Raw genomic sequence first — 22436 nt, forward strand, 5'->3', positions numbered from 1 at the left:
CACCTTAAACCTTGCACACATAGCATGGCACCCCGCATCACCCTTGAACAGATCTCCAGGCACTGCATTCTCTCCTTGCTGAGAATCACTGCTTTAACTATTGTAGTTGGTACAATTAAAAAATATTATTTCACCCTATAAATTTAGCTAGTTTTCTAACAGCAATTTGTTAAGATATAGTGGTACTGTGAAATATGCTCTTGAATGTGGCTGATTCCCCAAGTACTATGGCACAGTAATCTTTGGAAGTTCCAATGGAAGACTTTCAATCCATTCCAATAAGAAAGGGACACTGTTACTGAGACCACCTGAATTCTCTACCACACACACTGCATTGTGTATCAGCCAAATTTTCATCTTCTCCACCTGGCAAAGGTAGAGGAAATGATATTGCTTGCAATAATTAAACACAAACTTTATGAAACTCAGTTTTAAGAATCAGAACTCTTTTAGCATATTAAATATCTAAGCTAGAGAACTTTAATATTTATATAAAAAAAAGCAAAGGAAAACAAGATGAAAGTAAACTGCATACACTATCTTCATATATGCATTTTATCATTTTGCTTCTGTATGCAGGCTCTGAGTCAGGAATAATGACTGACAGGCTAGTTTTGCCAAGAACTACCTACTTCACTCTGCTTTGCTCTGCAACTTGTGTGATGCAAGAACTCCCACCCATTTCTGAGAAAACTGAAAGCAGTCTGATAAGTCACAGTCTAGCTGGCTTTATAAAAGTTGTTCCAGCTTTGCATACTTCCTCATACAGCTAGATTCTCTGCGAAGATGAAGCAGTTCATTTACTTGGTCTCATTTGGGACAGCGCTGTTTGTTTTTACAGATGTTGCTGCAGCTGCTGATAATAGTAGTGTGGATAAAAAGGAAGGAAAAGTTACTGAGGCTTGTCCCATAAAGCTTAAAACCAGTGGGGAATGTGACGGAGAAGACTGTCCGTATCAGATAAACCTGCCTCCAATGACAATCCAGTTACCTAAGCAGTTTAGACTGCTTGAGAAGACTCTCAAAGAAGTACAAAACCTTAAAGAAATAGTAAACAAGTTGAAGAAATCTTGTCAAGATTGCAAGCTGCAGGCAGATGACAACCAAGAAAGAGACCCTAGAGATGATATCCTGGAACCTGGTACAGAAGTTCAAAGAGACAATGGTAATAAACAAGATAACAGAGTAAATGAATTGCAAAGCAAAGTTAATAAACTATCAACAAGTCTGAAGAACGCAAAGAATCAGATCCAACAGCTGCAAGGTCGCCTGGAAAAGATAAGTCTCATAAACATGAACAATGTGGAAAATTATGTTGATGGCAAAGTAGCAAATCTCACTTATGTTGTGAACACTTTGGATAACAAATGTTCTTCTAAATGTCCAGCCACAGAAGCAAGCGCAGGTATGTGAGCAATTCTTTCTTACCATTTTTATAAACTTTCTGTATAGTGTAGAACCAGTTAATAGATCAGTTTTAACATACTTTAAAGCAAATTATTTACGATCATCTTAAAAAAAGAAAAAAAGGCAAGATTGTTTGCTCTTTAAAATCAGGAAGTGCATGCTGTGTAAGACGGTGAGCATCTTCAACTTCCACTGAAATTATTGGGAGCTACCAGTACTCAGGACCTCCCAGAAGTGGGCTGTAACATGTTACTTACCATGTAATCCTGTGAAGGACACATTTATTTGGCATGTAATTATTAGATATGTAAAGTGTATGACTTCATTCACATATTGCTGGCCAACTCTAAACATTAAACATTTTGATGATTTTTGTCTTTATAAATTTTAATTTTCTAGTCTATTTAAAGGGTAAATGTCCCCATTAGGTATGCATTGGACTGAGATATGTACACTTAGTTTTAACTAATAAATTTTTTAAAACCTTTTGAGGGATGAGAGGAAATTGTGTCAGGCATTCCTCTCTAAATGATTCCAATAGATTTTTTGTCTGAGTTTGGTAATAAAAGGGTCAGAAGAAAACTCACAAAATATCACTGAATATTTTTTTAATGGGTTTGAAACTATTAGCTAGCAACAGTGGAATCTACTGAAAGATGTAGATTTTAAAGATGGATAATAAAATAATTATCTACTATGGCTGAATGTGTATATATAAGGCTTGGCTGAAAAATGAATTAGCATTCATGTTTCTGAAATGGGTGGCTTATGCCGCAGTATATTAATAATTTCTTGGTCAGAATGTAATAAGTGATCATTTAAAAATAAATAGATAAACATGAGAGCTTAGGGTTTTAGTTCTGTGAAGGGCTTTTTAAAATTCTGTCATCCTAATTGAAAAAAGAGGGACAACTGGTAATCTTGTATAAATTCAGGTAAACTAGTATGATCGACATTTAGTTTTCTATAATGGCTGCATAAAGTCAAAAGCAAGAAGCATTCTCAAGAATTTGTCATTGTATTTCACTATGTCAGCACCATACGTTTGAATATAAGGCTTCTCTAGTGATTAGGATACGAAATGTTTTGAGCCACCACACTGTTGATCCTCCAAGCTAAAAAAAACCAAGAGAGAGATAAAACAAGCCTTTTGTCTATGAGAAGTGGAACATGCTGCCCTTCCCACTCCCATCAACAACACTAATCTATTTAAAGAGTAAGAGAGAACCCTGCAGACAGCATAAGTGCAGAACTCCTGAACTTAAAACTATGAACAGGACAAACTAATAACTATATTATAGCAATGTATTTGTTAAATGCTAATAATCGGATGTTTCAGATATATAGTCAGAGATGTCAGGAAGAAAGTTTTCTGATCCTTCACATACAGCACTGCACAATTAACAAGGTTCATAATAGATTTTCCCTAAGGTATCAGGTGATGTTGGATGCACAGGTAAAGTAGATCTTGATAGATCTTTGCCCTTGCACCTTTTCTCCAAGATTTCTAATTGCTGCTGCTCAGTCATGTTTAAACAAGGTCATGTTTAAGTCATGTTTAAACAAGGTCTAAACTCAGGGAATTTAGCCATAAAGTAAAATGAATATAAATACATAGCATTCATAAGCACTAAGCAATCCAACAGTTGGGGGGGGCAGGTGAGGGGGCTGGTGTATGTGTGTAGGTGTGTATATTGGTAATACATTACAATATACAATACAATAATACACATACAATATTGTGAAACTAGCAAGGATGACAGAGAAGAATTTCCTTACAGAGCCCTTTTCTGACTTCAGTGAGGTCAGTGACAAAACTATTATTTTCTTAAATGCTACAGAAGGTTTTTAGCTGAGGTAGACATTCCTTTTTATATTCTCTAACTTAGACTACCTAGACTGTCATGAAAGCCCACTAAAATAAATGGGAGTTGTTCCTTTGACTTGAATAGATTTGGAATAGGTCTCTAATTACAGGTCTAAACATGGATTTATAGATCTCACTTTACATTTCCAAGTTTGAAAATGTTACACACTGCTGCATAGTTTCTACCAGTCTTCTACCAGTCCAATCAACATATAAATGGAATTAAAACAAAGGAAGTCATTATTAACTCTTTTATTGTGTGAGATAAGGTTAATTACAACTCAGAACTGGAGAACAAGTCATAAATATTGTTGAACTACTTGACCCTGAATCCCCATTTCAAATTACTGCTTCTCAGAATATGTTTTCTCTCTCTCTCTCTCTCTCTCTCACAATATTACGAGCATCTGTAGCAAGTCTGAAGTTAAGCTATATTGACATGTTTAAGTAAAAGAGGAATTAAATTGCCCGTTTATGCTTTAATCACTGAATTTAGACTCCCAGATTGTCAAAATAACTTCATAGGGCTACATACATACATATATATATATATATATATATATATATATATATATATATATATATATAAACACACACATACACACACACATATTTACTAACTTTTGCAGAGAGAATAATCTTAAAATTATTCCTTTTTGAAATTTTGTCTTGTTTATCTTCATATTTTTTTCAATCTTTTAATTAAGAATTAGGTGACATCTGAGCCAGTAATTAAAAAGTTCTGACACCCTCTCTCTTGCTGTACTCTGATAACAGCCCTATTTCTCAACAAGCAGTTATAATTATTAAAAATTATAAACTGCAGAAATGGTCTGCAATAAATCAGATTAGATTCAACGAGGACAAGTGCAAAGTCCTGCATGTCAGAAAGAAAAGCTGTATTCACAAATACGAACCAGGGAATGACTGGCTAGGCTGCAGTAGTGCAGAGACCTGGGGGTTACAGTAGACCATAAACTGAAAATGTACCTACAGCGTGCTCTTGTTGCAAAAAAAGCCAACAGCATATTGGGTTATATTAAAAAGAGTGCCATTTGCAAATGAAGGGAAGTGATTCTTCTGCTCTGTTCAGCACCAGTGAGGCCTCACTTGGAGTACTGTGTCCAGTTTGGGGCCCCACATTTCAAGAAGGATGTGGACAATTTGGAAAGAGTTGAGTGTAGAGCAACAAAGATTAGTGGCCTGGGAGGCAAGATTTATGAGGCAAACTGAAAGAACAAGGGTTATATAATCTGGAGAAAAGAAGGCTGAGAAGGGATTTGATAACAGTTTTCACATACATGAAGGGTGATTACAGAGAGAGAGATAGAGATGGGATTTTCTCCATGATTGCAGGGGACAGGACTACAGCAATGGCCTCAAGCTTTAGCAGGGGAAATTTAGGTTGGATGCAGGAGGACGAGGGTGGTCAAGCAATGGAACAAGCTACCTAAAGAAACTGTGGAATCTCCATCCTTGGAAGTTTTCAAGAACAGGTTGGACAGATACTTGGCTGGGATGCTTTAGTATGGGGTGATCCTGCCTTGAGCAGGGGGCTGGACTAGATTTCCTTGTGAAATTCCTTCCATCCCTACTTTTCTATGATCCTAATAATATTTGCATTTTTAAATAATAATAAATAATTAATCCAAGCATACCCATGCATTTAAATTTTATACTAGAAGATAACATGATCAAAAATCTGTTTTGACTCTTCCTATGTCTTGTAGAGCAAGTAGTTTAATATGCTGTTATATCAGTTATTGTGGAAAATAATATTCTAAGACTATAATTCATAGCATGTTTCCTGAAAACTTCGAAACAATTAGACAATGGGATGGATTTATAATTTTCAGGAAACACCTGTGAAATACTATTTGTGTAAAATAAATTACTCATAGGAAGAAGAGTTATGTTAATGACAAAGTACTGAACATTCCTTGTTATAAAGCCAGCACTTTCACATGAAGAACATGAACAAGAAAGCACCGTCACTCTTCTAGCTCCATCTTTCTAGGAATCGCAGCGTAATTCTAATTGATATGACAATATTACTTTTCCCCTCTTTCCTGAATATTGTAAACATTTGACCATCAATATATGAACATTTTTAAAGGACCTAGTATTCTGTGTTCAACAACATTGATATGATTGAAACTTTTCCTGTGACATACAGTTATACGAAAGGTACTGAATTACAGACATGAATACGATAGAGCACACTGTATCTACTCCAAAAAAGGAGCAATTTTTCAATAGAAGCTCTAATTATAGTTATTATACAGGCATTAACAAGCCTTTTAAACATTAATGTGGAGGCAGTGGGCCAAATTCTCCACTGTAATATGCCAGCCGACAGAGAAGGATTGTGACAATAGAAAATGCACTAGGGGAGCCAGGTTTTGGCTGAGAAAAACAAAAAATTTCATGGGGGTGAAAAGAAGAAAGGAGACCAGACCAGTCAAAAAATGAGCAAAACTGGCTAAAATGATAAATATCATCAGGTTGGCTGGGAAGCCAACTGACGCTGACATTCATTTCAGAACCTTTAGGTATTTATCTGCTATGAAAATGGTCTAGCAGGAATAAAAACTGCCCCTCCTTTCGAGGACTCTGTGGACTTCTGGAGAGAAAAGTCCCCACTTCATGGTGCACCCCTCGAGATATACATTTTACATCTCCCTCAATCAGCTCTGCTGAACTGAACTCTTTTTATTGGTAGAAATGGACAACATCAAACCAATATACTGATACAGTGTAGCATTCTATTTAAATTAACATTCCTCTTATTCTGATTTAGTAACAAGTACAGGACCAGAACAAATGGTAGGTGAAAACCTCTAGGTGGAGAAGTTCACACGGTGGATTCAAAATGTACTTTACATTATCGTATTCTAGAATACTATTAAAAAGTGTTTTGGTGTTTTTATTTTATTTTGTTTTAAACACTATCCATACTAATGCTGTTTATTGTTTCCCCCAGCTATCCAAATAATGCAGAGAGACTGTGCTGATTATTACATGGCAGGTAGAAGGAAGAGTGGAATCTACAGAGTTATCCCTGATCCAAAAAACAGCAGCTTTGAAGTTTACTGTGATATGGAATCAATGGGAGGTGGTTGGACAGTGCTGCAGAGGCGTCAAGATGGCAGCACTAGCTTCAACAGAACATGGAAAGACTACAAAAATGGCTTTGGGAACCTCAGCGGAGAGTTTTGGCTAGGGAATGATAAAATTCATCTCCTGAGCAAAAGCCAGGACATGCAGCTGAGAATTGAGCTTGAAGATTTCAATGGTATCAGAGAGTATGCTAAATATGAACAGTTCTATGTAGCCAACGAATATCTCAACTACCGTCTAAGTGTTACTAGCTACAGTGGCACAGCTGGAGATGCCCTGCACTACAACAAACATTATAACCATGATCAAAAATTCTTTACAACGCCAGACAAAGACAATGATAAGTATCCATCTGGAAACTGTGGTGCATACTACAGCTCTGGCTGGTGGTTTGATGCATGTTTTTCAGCCAACCTAAATGGCAAGTACTATCACAAAAAGTACAAAGGTGTTCGCAATGGGATTTTTTGGGGTACTTGGCATGATGTTTCTGATCATATTCCAGATGGGTACAGGCAAGCTTTTAAAAAGGTAAAAATGATGATCAGACCCAATCATTTTGTGCCATAAACCATTACCCATCCCTGTAACCAGTTTGTATTGGGTCATACTAAAACATAATTCTTACTCAGTATTGTACTCATGGTTCAAGTATTCATTCATATTCCAGCATAAAATGATATTTTCAAGACGAAACAAAGTGTTCCCACATAATAGTTGTAGATATCCCCCACACACTTCTTAAAAAGTGAACTTCACTGCTTCAGAATAGGTGTTGCTAAAATTTCTGAATTTGAAGACTGTGATTTAGATATTTTAATTCAGTGATGTTTATACTGAGGAGCAAAACAGCACTTTTTAGTAGATTAGTTTTATTTTTTCTATTTTTTAGTCTAGAGAGTCTAGAAATTTTAAACACTCTTCTACAAACTCTGCCATTCATATTTTACCCAAAATATCTCATCAACATGCTTGATTTCATAAAGCTGATAAAAACTTTTAGGTTTAACTTGATATCAGCTGCATCTTCATAAACATTATTAATATATCATGATAACACCACCTTCATCTACAAAAATAGTATCTTCATTTTAAAGGGACTGAGGTACAGAGGCACCACACGATTTACTCAAGCATACAAAAGAAGATTTGAGGCAGAGACAGGAATTGAAGACTGATACCCCTGAATCCTAATCTGCTACCTTAACCAAAAAATATCCTATGTAGGATCCACTACCTTAACCAAAAATATTGTCATAGGACAACAGAGATAAATAAAACCACATGAATTCATTTATGGAGTACAAGTGAATCAAATTGTGTTCCCTTTCATCTCTCTGCTCTGAGCCCATCTTTGCTGGAAAAGCTAATGGCTGCAACGCTTGGTAGGGAACTGTGTTGGCAGGGCTGGAGTATGGAGCACCAAAAAAGAGTCTAAGCCCTTCTGCTGCCACCTCCAGATCTATGAAGATGGAGTTTTCTTTCTCCAAAGCCCAACTCAAATGAGCTTCCAAGCCAACGTCTCTTTCCTTTCCATCCTATATACGAGGTAAACTTCACAAGGTGATTCTTTTAAAACTTTTTTTTAATTGTCACTTTGGCAAGTTGATATTTTCCTTTTAAAATCAAAGGAAAAATATCCACTTTTACACAGTGAATAAAAGGGAAGAAAACTAAGAGCCTTGTGGTTCTAGAATGTGAAAAATAAAAGGTAAATCAAATGTTTAATATTTCCTGAATTATAAACTAGAGATTTGTATTTTTGCCAGGTCATACTGAACACTGTATATAGTTAATATAAATATGATTAGAAAAGACCTTGTTTGAATTAGAAAGCATTTGCTACAATATCTACACCAATGAATCCTCTGAGTGGAGATGCACTTTAAACATTCATAAGTTTTTTAGCTGTTATAGTTTATGCCAGTTCCAGAAACAAAACAAATTAAACCAGCAAAAGTATTTCCTTGTCAGTAAAACTGCATCTACACAATGGCTCTTGCCAGCATAGCTACCGTATTTACATAATTAGAAGACAAGGTTTATTCCTACATTTAACATGGGGAAAAAACTCCTGGCCATACAAACAAGTATGAGGCAGGGGTGGAGAAGGGTGGGGCAGACAGCTGCTGCAACTCTGGCGTCTTGCTGTCTCTAAGACCCCACCACTCCTCCCCTACAGCCTCAAGCCTCTGCTGCCCCCAGTCTGTCCCCCACCCCTTCCCCGCTTTCTCCCCTCTCCAGACTCCCTCTTACCTTTGTTTTAGCCCGGCCCGCAGCCTCTGTTCTTGCTGAAGCCTGGACTACAGAGAACAGAACATGTCCTCCAGCCTGGCCCTGTAGCAGCAGTGCTGGCTCCACATCTTTGTTATGGGGCCTGGCTGGAGCCATGCTCAGCGCACCAGGCTGCAGCGGACATGGAGCCCGCTGGCCTGGAGCAAACGGGGCAGGGGCGGAGGGGCAGGAAGGGGGTAGAGACATAGGGAGAGAGACAGGAAGAAGGAGGGGTGGGGACCCAAGGCTGCAGGTGGCAGAGGTGGCATGGAGGGAGAAGGGGGGTGGGGAAGGGTGATTGGGGGCCTGAGGCTGCAGGGGATAGGCTATCTGCCTGCCTGCCTCTTTGCCTGCCCCACTGTCTCCACACTGCCTACCCCCTGCACCTGTTTTCCTGCTTCCCGTTCCCCACTACTCCCTCCACTGCCTGCCCCTTTACTGCCTGACATACCACCTGCCCCCCTCCTGCTTCTCCCCCTCACCACCTCTCTCCCCCACCACCTGCAATAGTGCAGGGGGAAGAATTTAAAATGATTTTCCAATAATTAGATTCCACGTATGGAACATTATAATAAATATATACATTTTCTATGTATAGAATCTAATTATTGGGGGGGTCATCAACTTCAGGAACATCTTGTGTTCGGGTAAATGTGGTATGTTAGTTAGGGGAGTTATTTTTTCCACATTCCTAACAAATTTACCTATGTCAGCAAAATTTTAAGTGTAGGTCAGGCCTTCTGTTTACAAACATGGTTTTTACTGTTGTTAAAATGTCAGATTGAACCATATGACCATATTATAAAATTAGTAATATATTTTTAAAGGAAGTATAAATACTTTGAAGGATATTTCTATGTGATGTGTCATTTGGTTTATTGTGTTTTCAGTTTAACATACTCATGGAAGATTATAATACTGTGAGATGTGTACTCTTTGTTTGAAAACATGTTTTGAAGTTACACAGTATTTATTTCAGGATAGAAAAAGAATTGTTTAAGCAAAATATAACTCACGATATGTCAGCTTACAGAGTGATGTTTTGAATTGTACTTTATTACATTTAATCATTTAGTTTGAAGTGGGCTGTTTCTATTCATTACCAAGTATTAACAGCAATGATAATTCCTATAAGCTATTATTTGAAAACTTATTTCTCAACTAATTTCTTACAAGAGAACCTGCCCCTGCTTCTTCTACAGGAAACTTTTCAAATCACAGAATTTTTAATCAAATAAAGAAATGTATGTACGTTTATTTACAGGCTCCTTGACAGACTTCTTATAAGAGAGGGAAAAACAATCATGTTGAAATTCTGAAAGCTGAATGCTATCTAAAACTATTGCGCCACTCAGCTGTTACAGATGTGCCTATCTCCATTGGTTTTAGTGGAATTATTCTTGATTTTCCTTGGTGTGAATAAAGGTTAAGTCATGCCGTTATATCCATGCTATTAGGATAATTCTCGAAGCTTTCCTGATCTGAACCCTCAAAATTATTACCACATAAATGTCTTCGTTAAGTTTCTGTAACAGTTTGATCATTACTGAACAATAAGGTAACATCAGGTACAAAACTGTTGCTAATATGACAAATGGGCTATGGTATCTTACACTGTTAGCAATAAGTATATTTATCTACAGAAGTTCAACCCGTGACATTTCAAGTCATCATACAGCAGAATCAATGTGAGGTTACTTTTCTTCTGCGTCAGAACAGGGTCCGCCATCTGCAGTTAACAGGGACTGCATCTCAGTAAAAAGATAAGGCAGCTGTGAACTGATCTGTTTTATAAATGATATATGACCTTTGGTTTTCTATACAAGTATCAATATATGGCCCTTGACTAAGCACAGTTTATAATCCCTGGTTTTAAAAAAAATTTAAAAATACTGTACACAAATCTAGGCACTCTCTTTCTGTATATTGGCTTAATACTGTAAAGTATGTCTTTCAATTTATAGAAATGTATATGTAATAAATAAGTATTATCTAACAAATGCTTTTGTCTCTTTAATCTAGATTCAGTTAAATGTTGAATTTTCAGTATGAAGAATTACTGATGGCAGATTTTTTAGCAAAGTTCCTATGGGACACTTCTACAGAATAAAAGACAGAAATAGTTCAAAGTGAACAGCCAAGCCTGCTTTTTTGGCTTTCTATGGGTTGTTTAAAAAAGAAAATTGCAGAGAAGAAAAGTCTTTGTATATGAAAGGATTATCACACTCTATGCCATTTATTTTATACTGGGCACATCTACACGTGTGATTAATGCTCATGAATATACTTTGGAGCTTATTGCTCTGGAGTTTTTTGCTCCCAGACGCACGTTCAAATGGTGCATCCAGGAACAAAACACTCCAGAGCATATTGCTCCAGAGTTTACTCATGTGCAGCACGTGGAGCCTAGTCAGAGACGCCTGGGCTGGCAGGGGCCCTGGGGGGTCAGCCCATGGCTCCAACTGGGCTCTACGTGCTGTGGAGCAGCTGGCTAGGGCACGAGGGTGCTTCAGCATAGGGGCTGCCTACCAGCTAGCCCTGCACTGAAGCACCCTGTGCCCCAGCCAGCCAAAGCAGTATCTATACTTGCACTGCTACGTGTGAAAAACTCCACAGTAGTACTTGTATTTAGTTTTGTGATCCCTAACAAGTGTGCAAGCGTAGACACCAAGGTGTTTATCATGCAGTTAAGTAGTCAACTGAGCAGTAAATGTCTTGTGTAGACGTGCCCACTGGATAGCATTTATCTGATATTTTTCATGCAAGTAGTAGTAGGGATCCTATTCATCTCAACAAAAAGACTTTGTTCAATGGTTTTCTTTGATTAGATATAATGGACACTTCAAAGAAGACCTACTTAAGATACAGATTTGAAAATATTATTTTTTGCATGTTCATGGAAAACAAACGTTTTAATTTATCTGACATTTTCCAAGAACGTTCAAATAAGATGATTCTTAGTAAAGCCACACCTAGAACATTATGATTCATTGCTGCAACACATTCTTAAGCTTGTATCCTGCCAAACTTATGTAACATTTAAGTGACTAAAAAAAGTTTTAAAAAAAGGAAAGAAAATATATTTTAAAAAGTTTGAGAAGAGATTAGACCAAGTATTGACTTGCCAAATAATAAGTTCTGAAATATAAATTCACAAATGTATTTTGCTTTCTCTCTTATGGGATTAAACATTCTTTTGAGATTGATCAAACTAAGAAAGATTTCAAGGAAGCACAGCTAAGTAGTACAGTATACATTTCTTGGAATAGGCAATGAATTTAACTTGCTGCACTGATGTCTTTCATTCAAGTAGAAATATAAGGCTAAGTTTACCAATCATGTAACTGGTGACAAATCCTTTTGGCATGAGTGGAATTGCATCTACTTCTGCCAGAAGTGATTTTGGCCATAGTCATCAATGTTAAAACTAACAGAAAACAGTGTTTTAAAAGAATGGGCCAGATCCAGCTTGCTTTATTCAAGACTTCACCTAAATAATGGGAGTAGGATTTGGTCCCATATATTTTTAAAAGTTCTAGTTCATCCAGTTCTGTTCTGCTCTCACTGCATTTGGAGAATGATTAATAACTAGAAAAATTCTTGCTGGTAAACCTTTTCCTAAATATTTTAAGCTATGCCAATATAATTCATAGCTATAACCATCTATAAGAACTATATAATTTAGTATTTGAATACTTAGAATTTTACATTAGCTAATCATAGAAAAGTAGGCCTGGAAAGGACCTCAGGAGGTCATCTAGTTCAAATCCCTGCTCAAGACACAATCAGTCTTGACTACAAAAACATAATGTTTGTCTAACATGCTCTTAAAAATTCTGATGGATGGTCTGGGTAGCCTGTTCTATTGCTTAAACACCCCTGTAGTCAGAATATTCTTCCTAAAATGCAACCTACATTTTCCTTGCTGTAATTTAAGATCATTACTCCTTGTCCTGTCTGTTGCAGCCACAATTTATCCTCATCTTCTTTGTAACCCTTCAGACATTTGGGGCATCTATACACATGCTCCAGGGCAGGGGGGAGGGTACTTTAATTAGAGTGGCTCTGAGAGTGTCATGTGCCCACGGTGTCATGTGTATTCAGTGTTCCACACTTCAAAATGGCCGTGGGGGCGCTTTAACTAAAGCTCGTTCAACAAGTTTGTTGAAAGAGCTTTAGTTAAAGTGCCCCCACTGTCATTTTGAAATGCAAGGATGCTGAATATGTGACACACAGGCTGCTGGAGCATGCTAATTAGCATGTTCCAGCATACTCACAGCAGACTCAGTTAACTGAGTCCCAGTTAACTGAGTCTGCTCTGATGCATGCTAATTAGCATGTATCAGATCAGAGCTCTGTCATGTTTATAGTTTCATAGTAGTCAGACCCAGAGGATGGTAATTGACAGAAGTCAATCGTCATGGTTCCCTGTGACCAGTGGGGTCCCCCAAGGCTCTATCCTTGTTTCACAATTTCATAGTAGCTAGGGTCAGGAGGGACCTGAACAGATCATCTAGCCTGACCCCCTGCCACAGGCAGGAATGAATGCTGGGTTCACAAGACCCCAGGCCGGTGATCGTCCAACCTCCTCTTGAATTTGCCCAAGGTAGGGGAGAAGACCACTTCCCTGGGAAGCTGGTTCCAGATTTTGGCCATCCTAACTGTAAAATATTGCCTTCTGATCTCTAACCTAAACCTATTCTCCATCAGCTTATGACCACTGTTCCTTGTCACCCCAGGTGGTGCTGGGGAAAAAAGGGCTCTGCCTATTTGCTGTTGATCTCTCCTGATGAGTTTGTAGGCAGCCACCAGGTCCCCCCTCAGCCTCCTTTTGCTGAGACTGAACAGGTTCAGGTCCCTTAGTCTCTCCTCATAGGGCCTGTCCTGCTGCCCTCTCACCAAGAGGGTGGCCCTCCTCTGAACCCTCTCCAGGCTGGCCACATCCCTTTTGAAGTGCGGCGCCCAGTACTGGGCACAGTACTCCAAATGCGGCCTGACCAAAGTCATATAGAGGCGGAGTATCAGCTCTCTGGACAGGCTTAAGATGCATCTTTGGATGGCCTTGCTGGCTGCGGTCTGGCATTGGAGGCTCCTGTTCATCTTGGAGTCAATGATGACTCCAAGATCCCTTTCCACCTCTGTGCTTTCAAGAAGGGAACTCCACAGCCTGTATGTATGCTGTGGATTCCTTCTCCCAAGGTGAAGCACCCTGCATTTATCTATGTTGAACCCATCCTATTCTCATCTGCCCACTTTTGCAGTCTGTCTAAATCTATTTGCAGCCTCTCTCTTCCTTCAAGTGGGTCCATCTCGCCCCACATCTTAGTGTCATCAGCAAACTTGGACAGCGTGCTTTCCACCCCCTTGTCCAAGTCGCTGATGAAGATGTTAAACAGTGTGGGCCTGAGGACCGAGCCCTGGGGTACCCCACTGCCCACATCTCACCAGGTTGAGTACACCCCATCCACCACTACTCTCTGGGTGCGACCCATCAGCCAATTTTTTATCCATCCAACTGTGTAGGCATCAATGCCACAGTCACTTAATTTATTGATGAGGATGGGGTGTGAGAAAGTGTCAAAGGCCTTCTTAAAGTCTAGAAAGCCTACGTCCTATGGCGACATCATCATCGAAGGATTTAGTTACTTGGTCATAAAAGGCAATCAGGTTGGTCAGGCAGGACCTGCCTTTGATGAACCCATGCTGATTGCCCCTGAGCATGATCTCCCCTGCAGGCCCCCCACCGATGTGCTCCTTGATTATTCTTTCCAAGATCTTCCCGAGCACCAAAGTGAGTCCTCCTTCCTCCCTTTCTTGAAAATTGGGACCACATTAGCCAGTTTCCAATCCCCCAGCACCTGGCCAGATGACCACGAATGCTCATACAGCCGGGCCAAGGGCTCCGCGATGACCCCTGCCAGCTCCCTCAACACCCTTGGGTGGAGGGCATCAGGACCTGCAGATTTAAAAATGTCTAGCTCTTCCAGAAGATCCCTAACTACATCTGCACTGACTGAAGGCCTGACAGAGCTATCCCCGAGATTGTTCTTACCTCTGGTAGGTGGGATGTTCCGGTCCCTGTTCAAGAAAACAGAGGCAAAGAAACTGTTAAAAATATCAGCTTTCTTGTTTGGCGTAGCAACAAGATTACCGTTTGCATCTTGCAGGGGCCCTGTATTGCCTGGTGCCCTATTCTTTCTCCCAATGTACTTGAAAAAGGACTTTTTGTTGTCCTTAATCTTGGACGCTAGCCTGAGTTCCATCTCTGCCTTGGCCTTCCTAATAGGTGCAATTGAAGACCGTTATCACATCTCCTCACACCTTGGTCTTCTCTTCTCCAGACAAAATAATCCCAGTTCATTTAGCCTTTCCTTGTAAATAGTTTTCCAGACCTCTAGTCATTTTTGCTGCTGTCCACTGGACTTTTTCAAATCTGTCCACATCCTCTTTGAAGCATTGTGCCAAAAATTGGACATTGTACTCTAGATGAGGCCTCACCAGTGCTGAATTGCAGAGCAGAAGACTTGCTTTCCTTACAAATGATGATCCTTTCAGTACAACCCAGTATGCTATTTGAATTTTTTGCAACAAGAGCACACTGATGACTCAGATTCAGTTTATGATCCATTGTAACCCACAGGTCCTTTTCTGCAATACTGATGTATGTAGCCAGTCCTCCCCAGTTTATATCTGCATGTGCAATTTGTCCCAAGTGTGAGATTTAACACCCCTCCTTACTGAATTTCGTTTGATTGGTTTCAGTTCATAATCTCCAAAATGTCTGCCATAGGCACAGACTTATTTTTGCCAGGGGGACCTAAGATAATGGATATGTGGAAAGTTTAACATATTTCAGGTGACGGTCCTCTTCCCAAGGGGAGTCAGGGCCCTCAGGGCCTCACATACTCGGCTCCTCTGATTGTCTGCAACTCCACCAAGCTTGGTGTCATCTACAAATGTGTTAAATGTGAACTCAATCCCATCTTCCAAATCATTAATGAAGTTACCTAAAATAAGGCAGACAGCAAAAAATAGAGAATAAGATTATATATGTTTATTCATAACCAGCTTTTTGACCACTCAAAACACTAAACTGGACAGCTAGGAGCCACTTCACAAAGCAGAGATAACACAGATGGAATTAGCTCAGGTAACTGTGCACAAAGCTGCTTTGCACTGGGCAGTTGCCTGAGCTGCTTTCTGTTATGAGGCAGCATGCACAGAATAATTACCTTTAGTAGCTTTCCTTTCAGTGGAACTAATTAGCCCACTCTCAATGCTAAGGCTGCATCTACTTCTAGTTTTTTCTAATCTACCTCCAGTCTAGGTGGTCACATGCTGTACATGTGCCTCAGGAACCGATTTCAGGCCACCCCACAAAAATGTCTGGATCCTCCCCTATGCTGCACCACCAGGCTACTACTCCTTGGCTGCTCGAAAAGTTGTGCTTTGAAAGTTGCCCCCAAACTTATATCCAGCTTTATGTCTGTGCAGAGGGGGTGGCACAGACCACACATTAAGGTTGCCTCTATTATCTTTCTGAAAACCCTGTTTTGCCAGGATCATACTATGTACAGCAGCTGCTTCTCATTCCCCACTCCCCTTGTCTGCCACATACAAACCCAGAAGCCCAACCATAGGGTGATGAAATTACTTCTGTGGTTTTTCTGTAGAGGAAGCATACCTATTTCAGTCTCCTCTTCTACAGGTCCAGAGGCCTTCCTATATCCATATAAATCTCTCTACACCAGAGGTTAGCACCCCTGGCATGACCACATTTTGTTTGGCATGCCAGCACTGGGGGCAGATGGCAGGGGTGCTGTGAGGGGTCCAATCTTTGTTGAGGCACTGCAGCCTTGGCCCCTTCCCCACCTTCCACACTGAGGAGTGTGTGCACCCATTGCTGGCAATGAGCTGGGCTAGGGCTCTGTGGACCGCAGTGCAGCTGCTTATATCCTCCCCACTGCCTGCTGGGAGCAGCATGAGCTCCGTGATGGGTGGCAGGGGCCTATGCAGAGATCATGTCGGCTGTGGCAGGCAATCAGGAGGCTGCAAGCAGCTGTACTGGGGTCTGTGGAGCCTGGACGGTGGGGAAGGGGTTGGGGCTGCACTGTCACAACAAGGTTTGGGCCCCTTGTGGCTCCCCAGCCATCGGCCCTTGGCAAGCCAACATCTTACAAGCAGACATCGTGAGGTTTTTGGCACTCTGCCCAAAAATGCTGCTGACCCCTGCTCTACACCATTAGGGTTTTTAATGCATAAGCCACTGACCTGTCAGAATGACCAGCCTTCCACTACAACCAAGGCTCAAAGCCTTCACTATTTAAAATTCTGGGCACCTGGTCAAAGGTTTTACAATAAATATCAGCTTGTAGCTTATAGCCACATTTATTGCGGTCGTTCTGATTCTCTGAGAGATTATTTTAATAAGACAAAAATATTCATTTTTATTAGCAGTTAAATTCCTGTGGGTGGAGGTGAAAGCAACATCTGTCTTTCCCATTATTGCCAACATATTTATATGGCTTTTTTTCTGTTGTTCCAAAAGTCTTTCAATCATATAATATGTAGTGTGCACCAGAATAAACTGACGTTTGAAAATGTTGTCATTCTGCAACTGAGTCAAAAATGTTCTACTTCAGGAGAACAAGAACAGATTTTATGCTGTATTAAAATAAACATTGTCCCTTCCACGGTTACCATGCAAAAAGATATTAATAAGCACATTCTTCGGAATACAAAGTGTGGTCCAGTACTGTGTCGACAACTAGAAAAAAAAATGTTATTCCATTTTTTCTTCCTTGGTAATAATAAGCACATTTTGACTTATGCCTTTACTTAAGGGATTTGAAAGATGTAACTAACTCCTGGATTACTTGCCTTATTGTCCCAACAATGAATGGTTAAAAAAAGATACAAATTCAAAAGAGAAAAATAGATTCATCTTTATTCTATGAATTATTATTGACTTTTAATAGAACAGCTCTTCCTGCAGAAGGGCCTTTGAGGGTTAAACACCCCAGAACTTTACAACAAAAATGGGACTTATTTGAACATTCTCAGTGCCCAAATACTGCTCTTAATTAATGAGACCATGCCCGTCTCATATTTTGGCCCTGAGGTGCCCCTGAAAGGGATAAATTTCCCCTTAAAAGAGCATGGGTTTCACACTGTCTTTCCCCTGGAGAAGGGAAAAGGGATTGTGGCAGCTAGACCTTTTTTTGAAGGTGCCTTGTACCATTTCCTTTGGGCTACTTTAGAATAGAAATTCTTCCAAGAGAATTACCTTTTGCCATAGGCCCATTGATGGCCCAATTGGAGATGGAACAATTGGGATTCAAAACCTTGAGGAAAAGTATAGTTTATTGCTGAGAGAGAAGTGGGATAGGAAGGGAAGAAGAGTGATAAACAAAGTGGAAAGGGATGCAGGCAGGAGGAACTTCAAAGATGGGAGATTTACAAAGCTGGAGGGGGATGGTTCTAGTCATGGGTGACTGGTGCCTCTTGAGTTGGTGGGGGGACATGCCCCCCCGATACCAGTCAGCGACCTGGGTGGGGAGTCCCCGCTGCCAATCTCACTCACCATTCCCGTGGCCACTCCCGGAAGTGGCACAGCCACTTTTGCTGGAGGCCCCACTCCCTGGCCAGTGCTTGCAGGGGGGGCATTGCTAAACAGGGAGTGTGGCCTGACAGGGGGTGCACCAGTGCTCTCAGGGGGTGCACGTGCACCCCCGTGCACCGCCTACGCATCACCTGTGGTTCTAGTTTTTATCTTGAAAGGTGGTAACCTGGTCAGAGAAGTCTGCCTGGGAATCTCCTTCTTCTGTAGATTCAGAGTTAGCAACTAACTAGACAAGAGACACTCAACCCAAGCCTGTGGGCCAGGTCTGGGCCATGGAGCCCTGTCATCTCGCCCACAGGCTCCCCACAGAATTAAAAAAATTGGCACTGGGGGAGCAGTGGTAGCATTAATTGAAGCTCCCCAGCTGCCAAATTGCTGGACCCACAGGGAGGCCTGTGGATCAACTGTGTAGCCTTATATGCCAGATCAGGCATGTAGGGCCAGAGTGACACAGGGCCTGATCCAGGTAGTACATGGTCCCCAATTCAGGTGGTGTGCAGGGCCAACCCTGTTCAGGATTTGGCCCACAGACTCACCCTGCACCACTCATCCAGCCCCTGGGGCTGAAAGGCTGAGAACCAGTGAAACAGACCATATGCACAGCAGTCAGAACTCCTCCTTCAAAGAGAGGAAGTCAGCCAGGAAATAGCCGTAGCAGTTCAGCTGCATGGAAGATCAGATGGCATGTAGATTTCCACAATTTCTGTGGTTGGGAGGAATATTTATGAAGCCAGTACCACAAAAGGGTACTACAACTCTTAGAGGCTGGGCAAAACCTCACTGAAATTGGCTGGTGTGGCATTGGGGGGTAAATGTCAGAAGGAATTAATTTGGGGGGGGGAAACAATGGTAGAAAAAAATTGCAGCCTTCACATAAAACAAAAAGTGTATGCCAGTTATATGTGAGTCAAAGGGTTTTGCTAGATATCATTATGATAAGAGAATGTGTGTGGATGAAAGAAGAAACCAGTAAACCTCACAGAAATAAATCCAGAGAGGAAGCTGAAAGCTTGGACACAGCAAGGAGAATATGATCCTCAGAAAAGCCTACAGAGATATCTTTGGCTGGCGTTGCGGCTGAAAGGGACTTGGAACTGAGCAAATAAACTCCCACTATTTGATTCTTCCTTTTTTAAATAAACAAGTCTTTATAAATTATTTGTAAACAAGAAGGATTATGTCAAAGACCATGGACTGGTGTTACTTTTGTAGCACTACAAACACCTGTGTATTTCTACAAAAGTCAAGTGCATATGTGCATGCCCCCTCTTTGGCAATCCCTTGCAGTTGAAGGTGATTGTCTTCCAAGACTATCTTATCTGCCTGTCTGAAGAGGGCTGTTGAGGCCTATCCAGGATCAACAGACTCTATTGCAATATGGATATGTGTTTCCGCATGGGGTGGGTGGCACTGGATTCTTGATTTGGTTTGTCATATGCTGTTTCTGCCCCTCCCACTTTTCCATCTCCTGTTGTTGTCATGAGGTTTCAAAGTACTGAGATCCCTGCAGCAAACTCTTTTTCCATTTGGGGCGGTCCTGGGTGATAGTTTCCCATGAGTTGACATTGATGTTGCATTTTTTTAAGTTGGGTTTGAGGACATCCCTGAAGTGTGTTCTCTGTCTTCCTCTTGAGCATTCACCTTGCCTGAGCAGGGAGACTAAAACTTGCTTTGGGATTCTGGAATCAGACATCTGGATGACATGGCCGCTCCAACGAAGTTGATGTCAGGTGATCATCACTTCAATACTTATGGTGTTTGCTTGCAGGAGGATGCTAATGTTGGTGTGTCTGTCTTCCCATAGGATTCAGAGGATCTTCTGCAGGCAACATTGATGGTACTTCTCCAACAACTTTAGATGTTTCCTATACATTGTCCACATCTCAGCTCCATACAGTAAGGTGGAGATCAGGACTGCTTGATAAGATCCAAAACCAAGCTCGTGGTTTATGTCACAATCTTCAAACACCTGTTTCGTCAGCATCTAAAAGCTGCACCTACACATTTGAGGTGATGTTGGATTTCTTCATCAATGTCAGCCTTCTCTGAAAGATGGCTTCTGAGGTATGGGAAATACTCAACATTCTCCAGAGTCTCACCACGGATATGGATTACCACAGCTGGGGAATGTTCATTAGGAGCTTGTTGGTGGAGGATATTAGTCTTCTGAAGAGATCGGTCCCATTTTCTTGTATGCCTTGGTAAAGGCATCAATAATTGCCTGAAAGTCTGCTTCTGAGTAAACATATACTACAGCATCATCAGCATAGTGGAGTTCAGTGATTGAGATCAGGGTAGTCTCGGTTTTGGCTCAGAGTCAGCTTAGGTTAAACAGTTTACCGTCCATTCGGTAGTTTAGCTCCATTCCAGCTAGAAGCTTGTTGATGGTCAGATGTAGCATCGAAGCAAGGAATATTGAGAAGAGTGTTGGAGCGATGATGCAGGCTTGCTTAACTCCCATTTTAACCTCAAAGGGATCTATGATAGATCCATTATTGAGACTCACTATGTGTATACCATCATGGAGCTGGCAGAGAATGGTAACAAATTTTGGTGGGCATCTGTACTTCAGAAGGATCCTCCACAGTATTTCTCAGCTGACAGAATCAAAAGCTTTTGTTTCCAGCATTTCTCCTGCATCTGGCAAGCTGTGAAGATCATGTCAGTTGTGCCTCTTGATACCCTAAACACACACAGACATTCTGGAGCTCTTCAGCAAGCACAATGAGGTGATTCAGGAGGGTTCTCACAATAATCTTTCCTGTGATGGAGAGCAAGGCAATCCCTTTGTAGTTTCTACAGTTGGACTTGCCTCCTTTCTTGAAGATTGTCACAATCATGACATAAGGAAAAACTTCTTTACAAGTCATGTGCCAAGGGTTTGGAACAGGCTCCCCACAGAAGTGCTACAGTCATCCACCCTGGCAATCTTCAAAAAACGCCATGATACCCATCTTGTTGGGGTCACCTGGTCCCAGCAGTCTTTTCTGCCCAAGTGCAGGGAGGCTGGACCAGATGGACTGTAAGGTCCCTTTCAGGCCCTAACAACTATGAAACTATGGCATCCCTGGGGTCATCTGGGATTTCTGGATGAAGCGCCACAGTCACTTCCGAGAGTGCCGCAGTCACTTCCTGGTTGGTGCAATTGGCTGTGGGGGGACCTTCCCCCCAGTCGCTGACTAGTCACTGGGGTGGGGCATGCACCTCCCCTGACTAAGGTGGCACCAGTCGCCCATGAAGATGAGGACATGAAGTTGTGATGTTAGCTCATCTCCCTGTTTGAAGAATTCAGTGGGGATTCCATCTGGTCCAGATGCCTTGTCATTCTTCATCTGCTTGATGGCTTTCCTCACCTCGTCAAGGTTTGGAGGGATTCTGAGATAATCTCTGACTGGGTGTTGTGAGATGGAGTTCAGAGCACTCATCAACAGCAGAGTTTCAATTGAGAAGGTGCCTTGTACCACTGCAAAAATGCTGGACGTTCTACAGAAATGCTGTTGGGTGAATCAGTAACCTCTCTGTATTGCTACGTTTTGTAGCGCCACATATAATGTCTGTAGAGCACACCATAGCGCTACAGGTCTCTCTTGGTCCCTCAGCATTCGATTGTGCTCCACGTCTTCCCCCTCCAAAGGGAAGGAAGGGAGAGCAAGATGGATAGTCATTGAATGTTCCAGTCTCCCAATTCCCGTGCAGGGGAGTGGGGAAATGGGCAGCAGGCCAGCCTGACACTCAACCCCTGACAGACAGCCCACTCCCTTGCTGTGCATGACTTCACAGCAATTTTGTAGTGCTCCAGCCTGGGGTTTCAGCAGGGGAGTATATCTTTTTGTACCTGTGGCACTACATTTTTATATCATTTCAAAGGGCAGTGGCACTTGCAGAGCTAAACATATAACATGTCCATGACCAAAGGTACCTGGCTCCATCCTAAGTTTCTTCTCCTAACCAAAACAACCATATTTTGGCCCCATATTTGCCTAATACTCAGATCAGAAAGAATTTGTATAACCTTGTCTCTAAAATTAATTAACCTTTTAAAAATTCCAGTGTGTTTAGCTCAGGTTTCTCAGATTTTAAAATATCCAACTGATTAACTCAAGTGTAGTTTTACTGTTACACCTTCTTTATTCTGTTTCTCTTTCA

At 41.1% G+C, this 22436-nt stretch overlaps 2 protein-coding genes across 3 annotated transcripts in view; one reads left to right on the top strand and one right to left on the bottom strand.

Moving 5' to 3' along the window:
- The window catches only part of CCDC146 (coiled-coil domain containing 146), a 142764-nt gene that overhangs the window by 84971 nt on the left and 35357 nt on the right, over positions 1-22436 (bottom strand). Inside the window, exon 1 of one of the 2 annotated variants that reach the window (XM_059725826.1) lies at positions 8651-9009. The exons of the other annotated variant lie outside the window; for it this stretch is intronic. Within the exon in view, the coding sequence (XP_059581809.1) occupies positions 8651-8875 (225 nt within the window). The 5' untranslated portion in view covers positions 8876-9009. Of the gene's footprint in view, positions 1-8650; positions 9010-22436 lie in introns of those variants that run through there. 2 annotated transcript variants of the gene reach the window in all.
- FGL2 (fibrinogen like 2) lies at positions 631-10668 on the top strand. Its single transcript, XM_006266585.4, has 2 exons — positions 631-1405; positions 6258-10668. The coding sequence occupies exons 1-2, from the start codon at positions 787-789 to the stop codon at positions 6962-6964; spliced, it is 1326 nt and encodes a 441-aa protein (XP_006266647.2). The 5' UTR covers positions 631-786; the 3' UTR covers positions 6965-10668.

The sequence above is a fragment of the Alligator mississippiensis genome, chromosome 4 (genome assembly GCF_030867095.1).
Source record: "Alligator mississippiensis isolate rAllMis1 chromosome 4, rAllMis1, whole genome shotgun sequence".
Classification (NCBI taxonomy): domain Eukaryota; kingdom Metazoa; phylum Chordata; order Crocodylia; family Alligatoridae; genus Alligator; species Alligator mississippiensis.

Coding starts and splice junctions, on each gene's coding strand:
- FGL2 (XM_006266585.4), top strand. CDS start 787: ATGAAGCAGTTCATTTACTTGGTCTCATTTGGGACAGCGCTGTTTGTT. Junction 1,406..6,257: donor AGCCACAGAAGCAAGCGCAG/GTATGTGAGCAA, acceptor TGTTTCCCCCAG/CTATCCAAATAATGCAGAGA.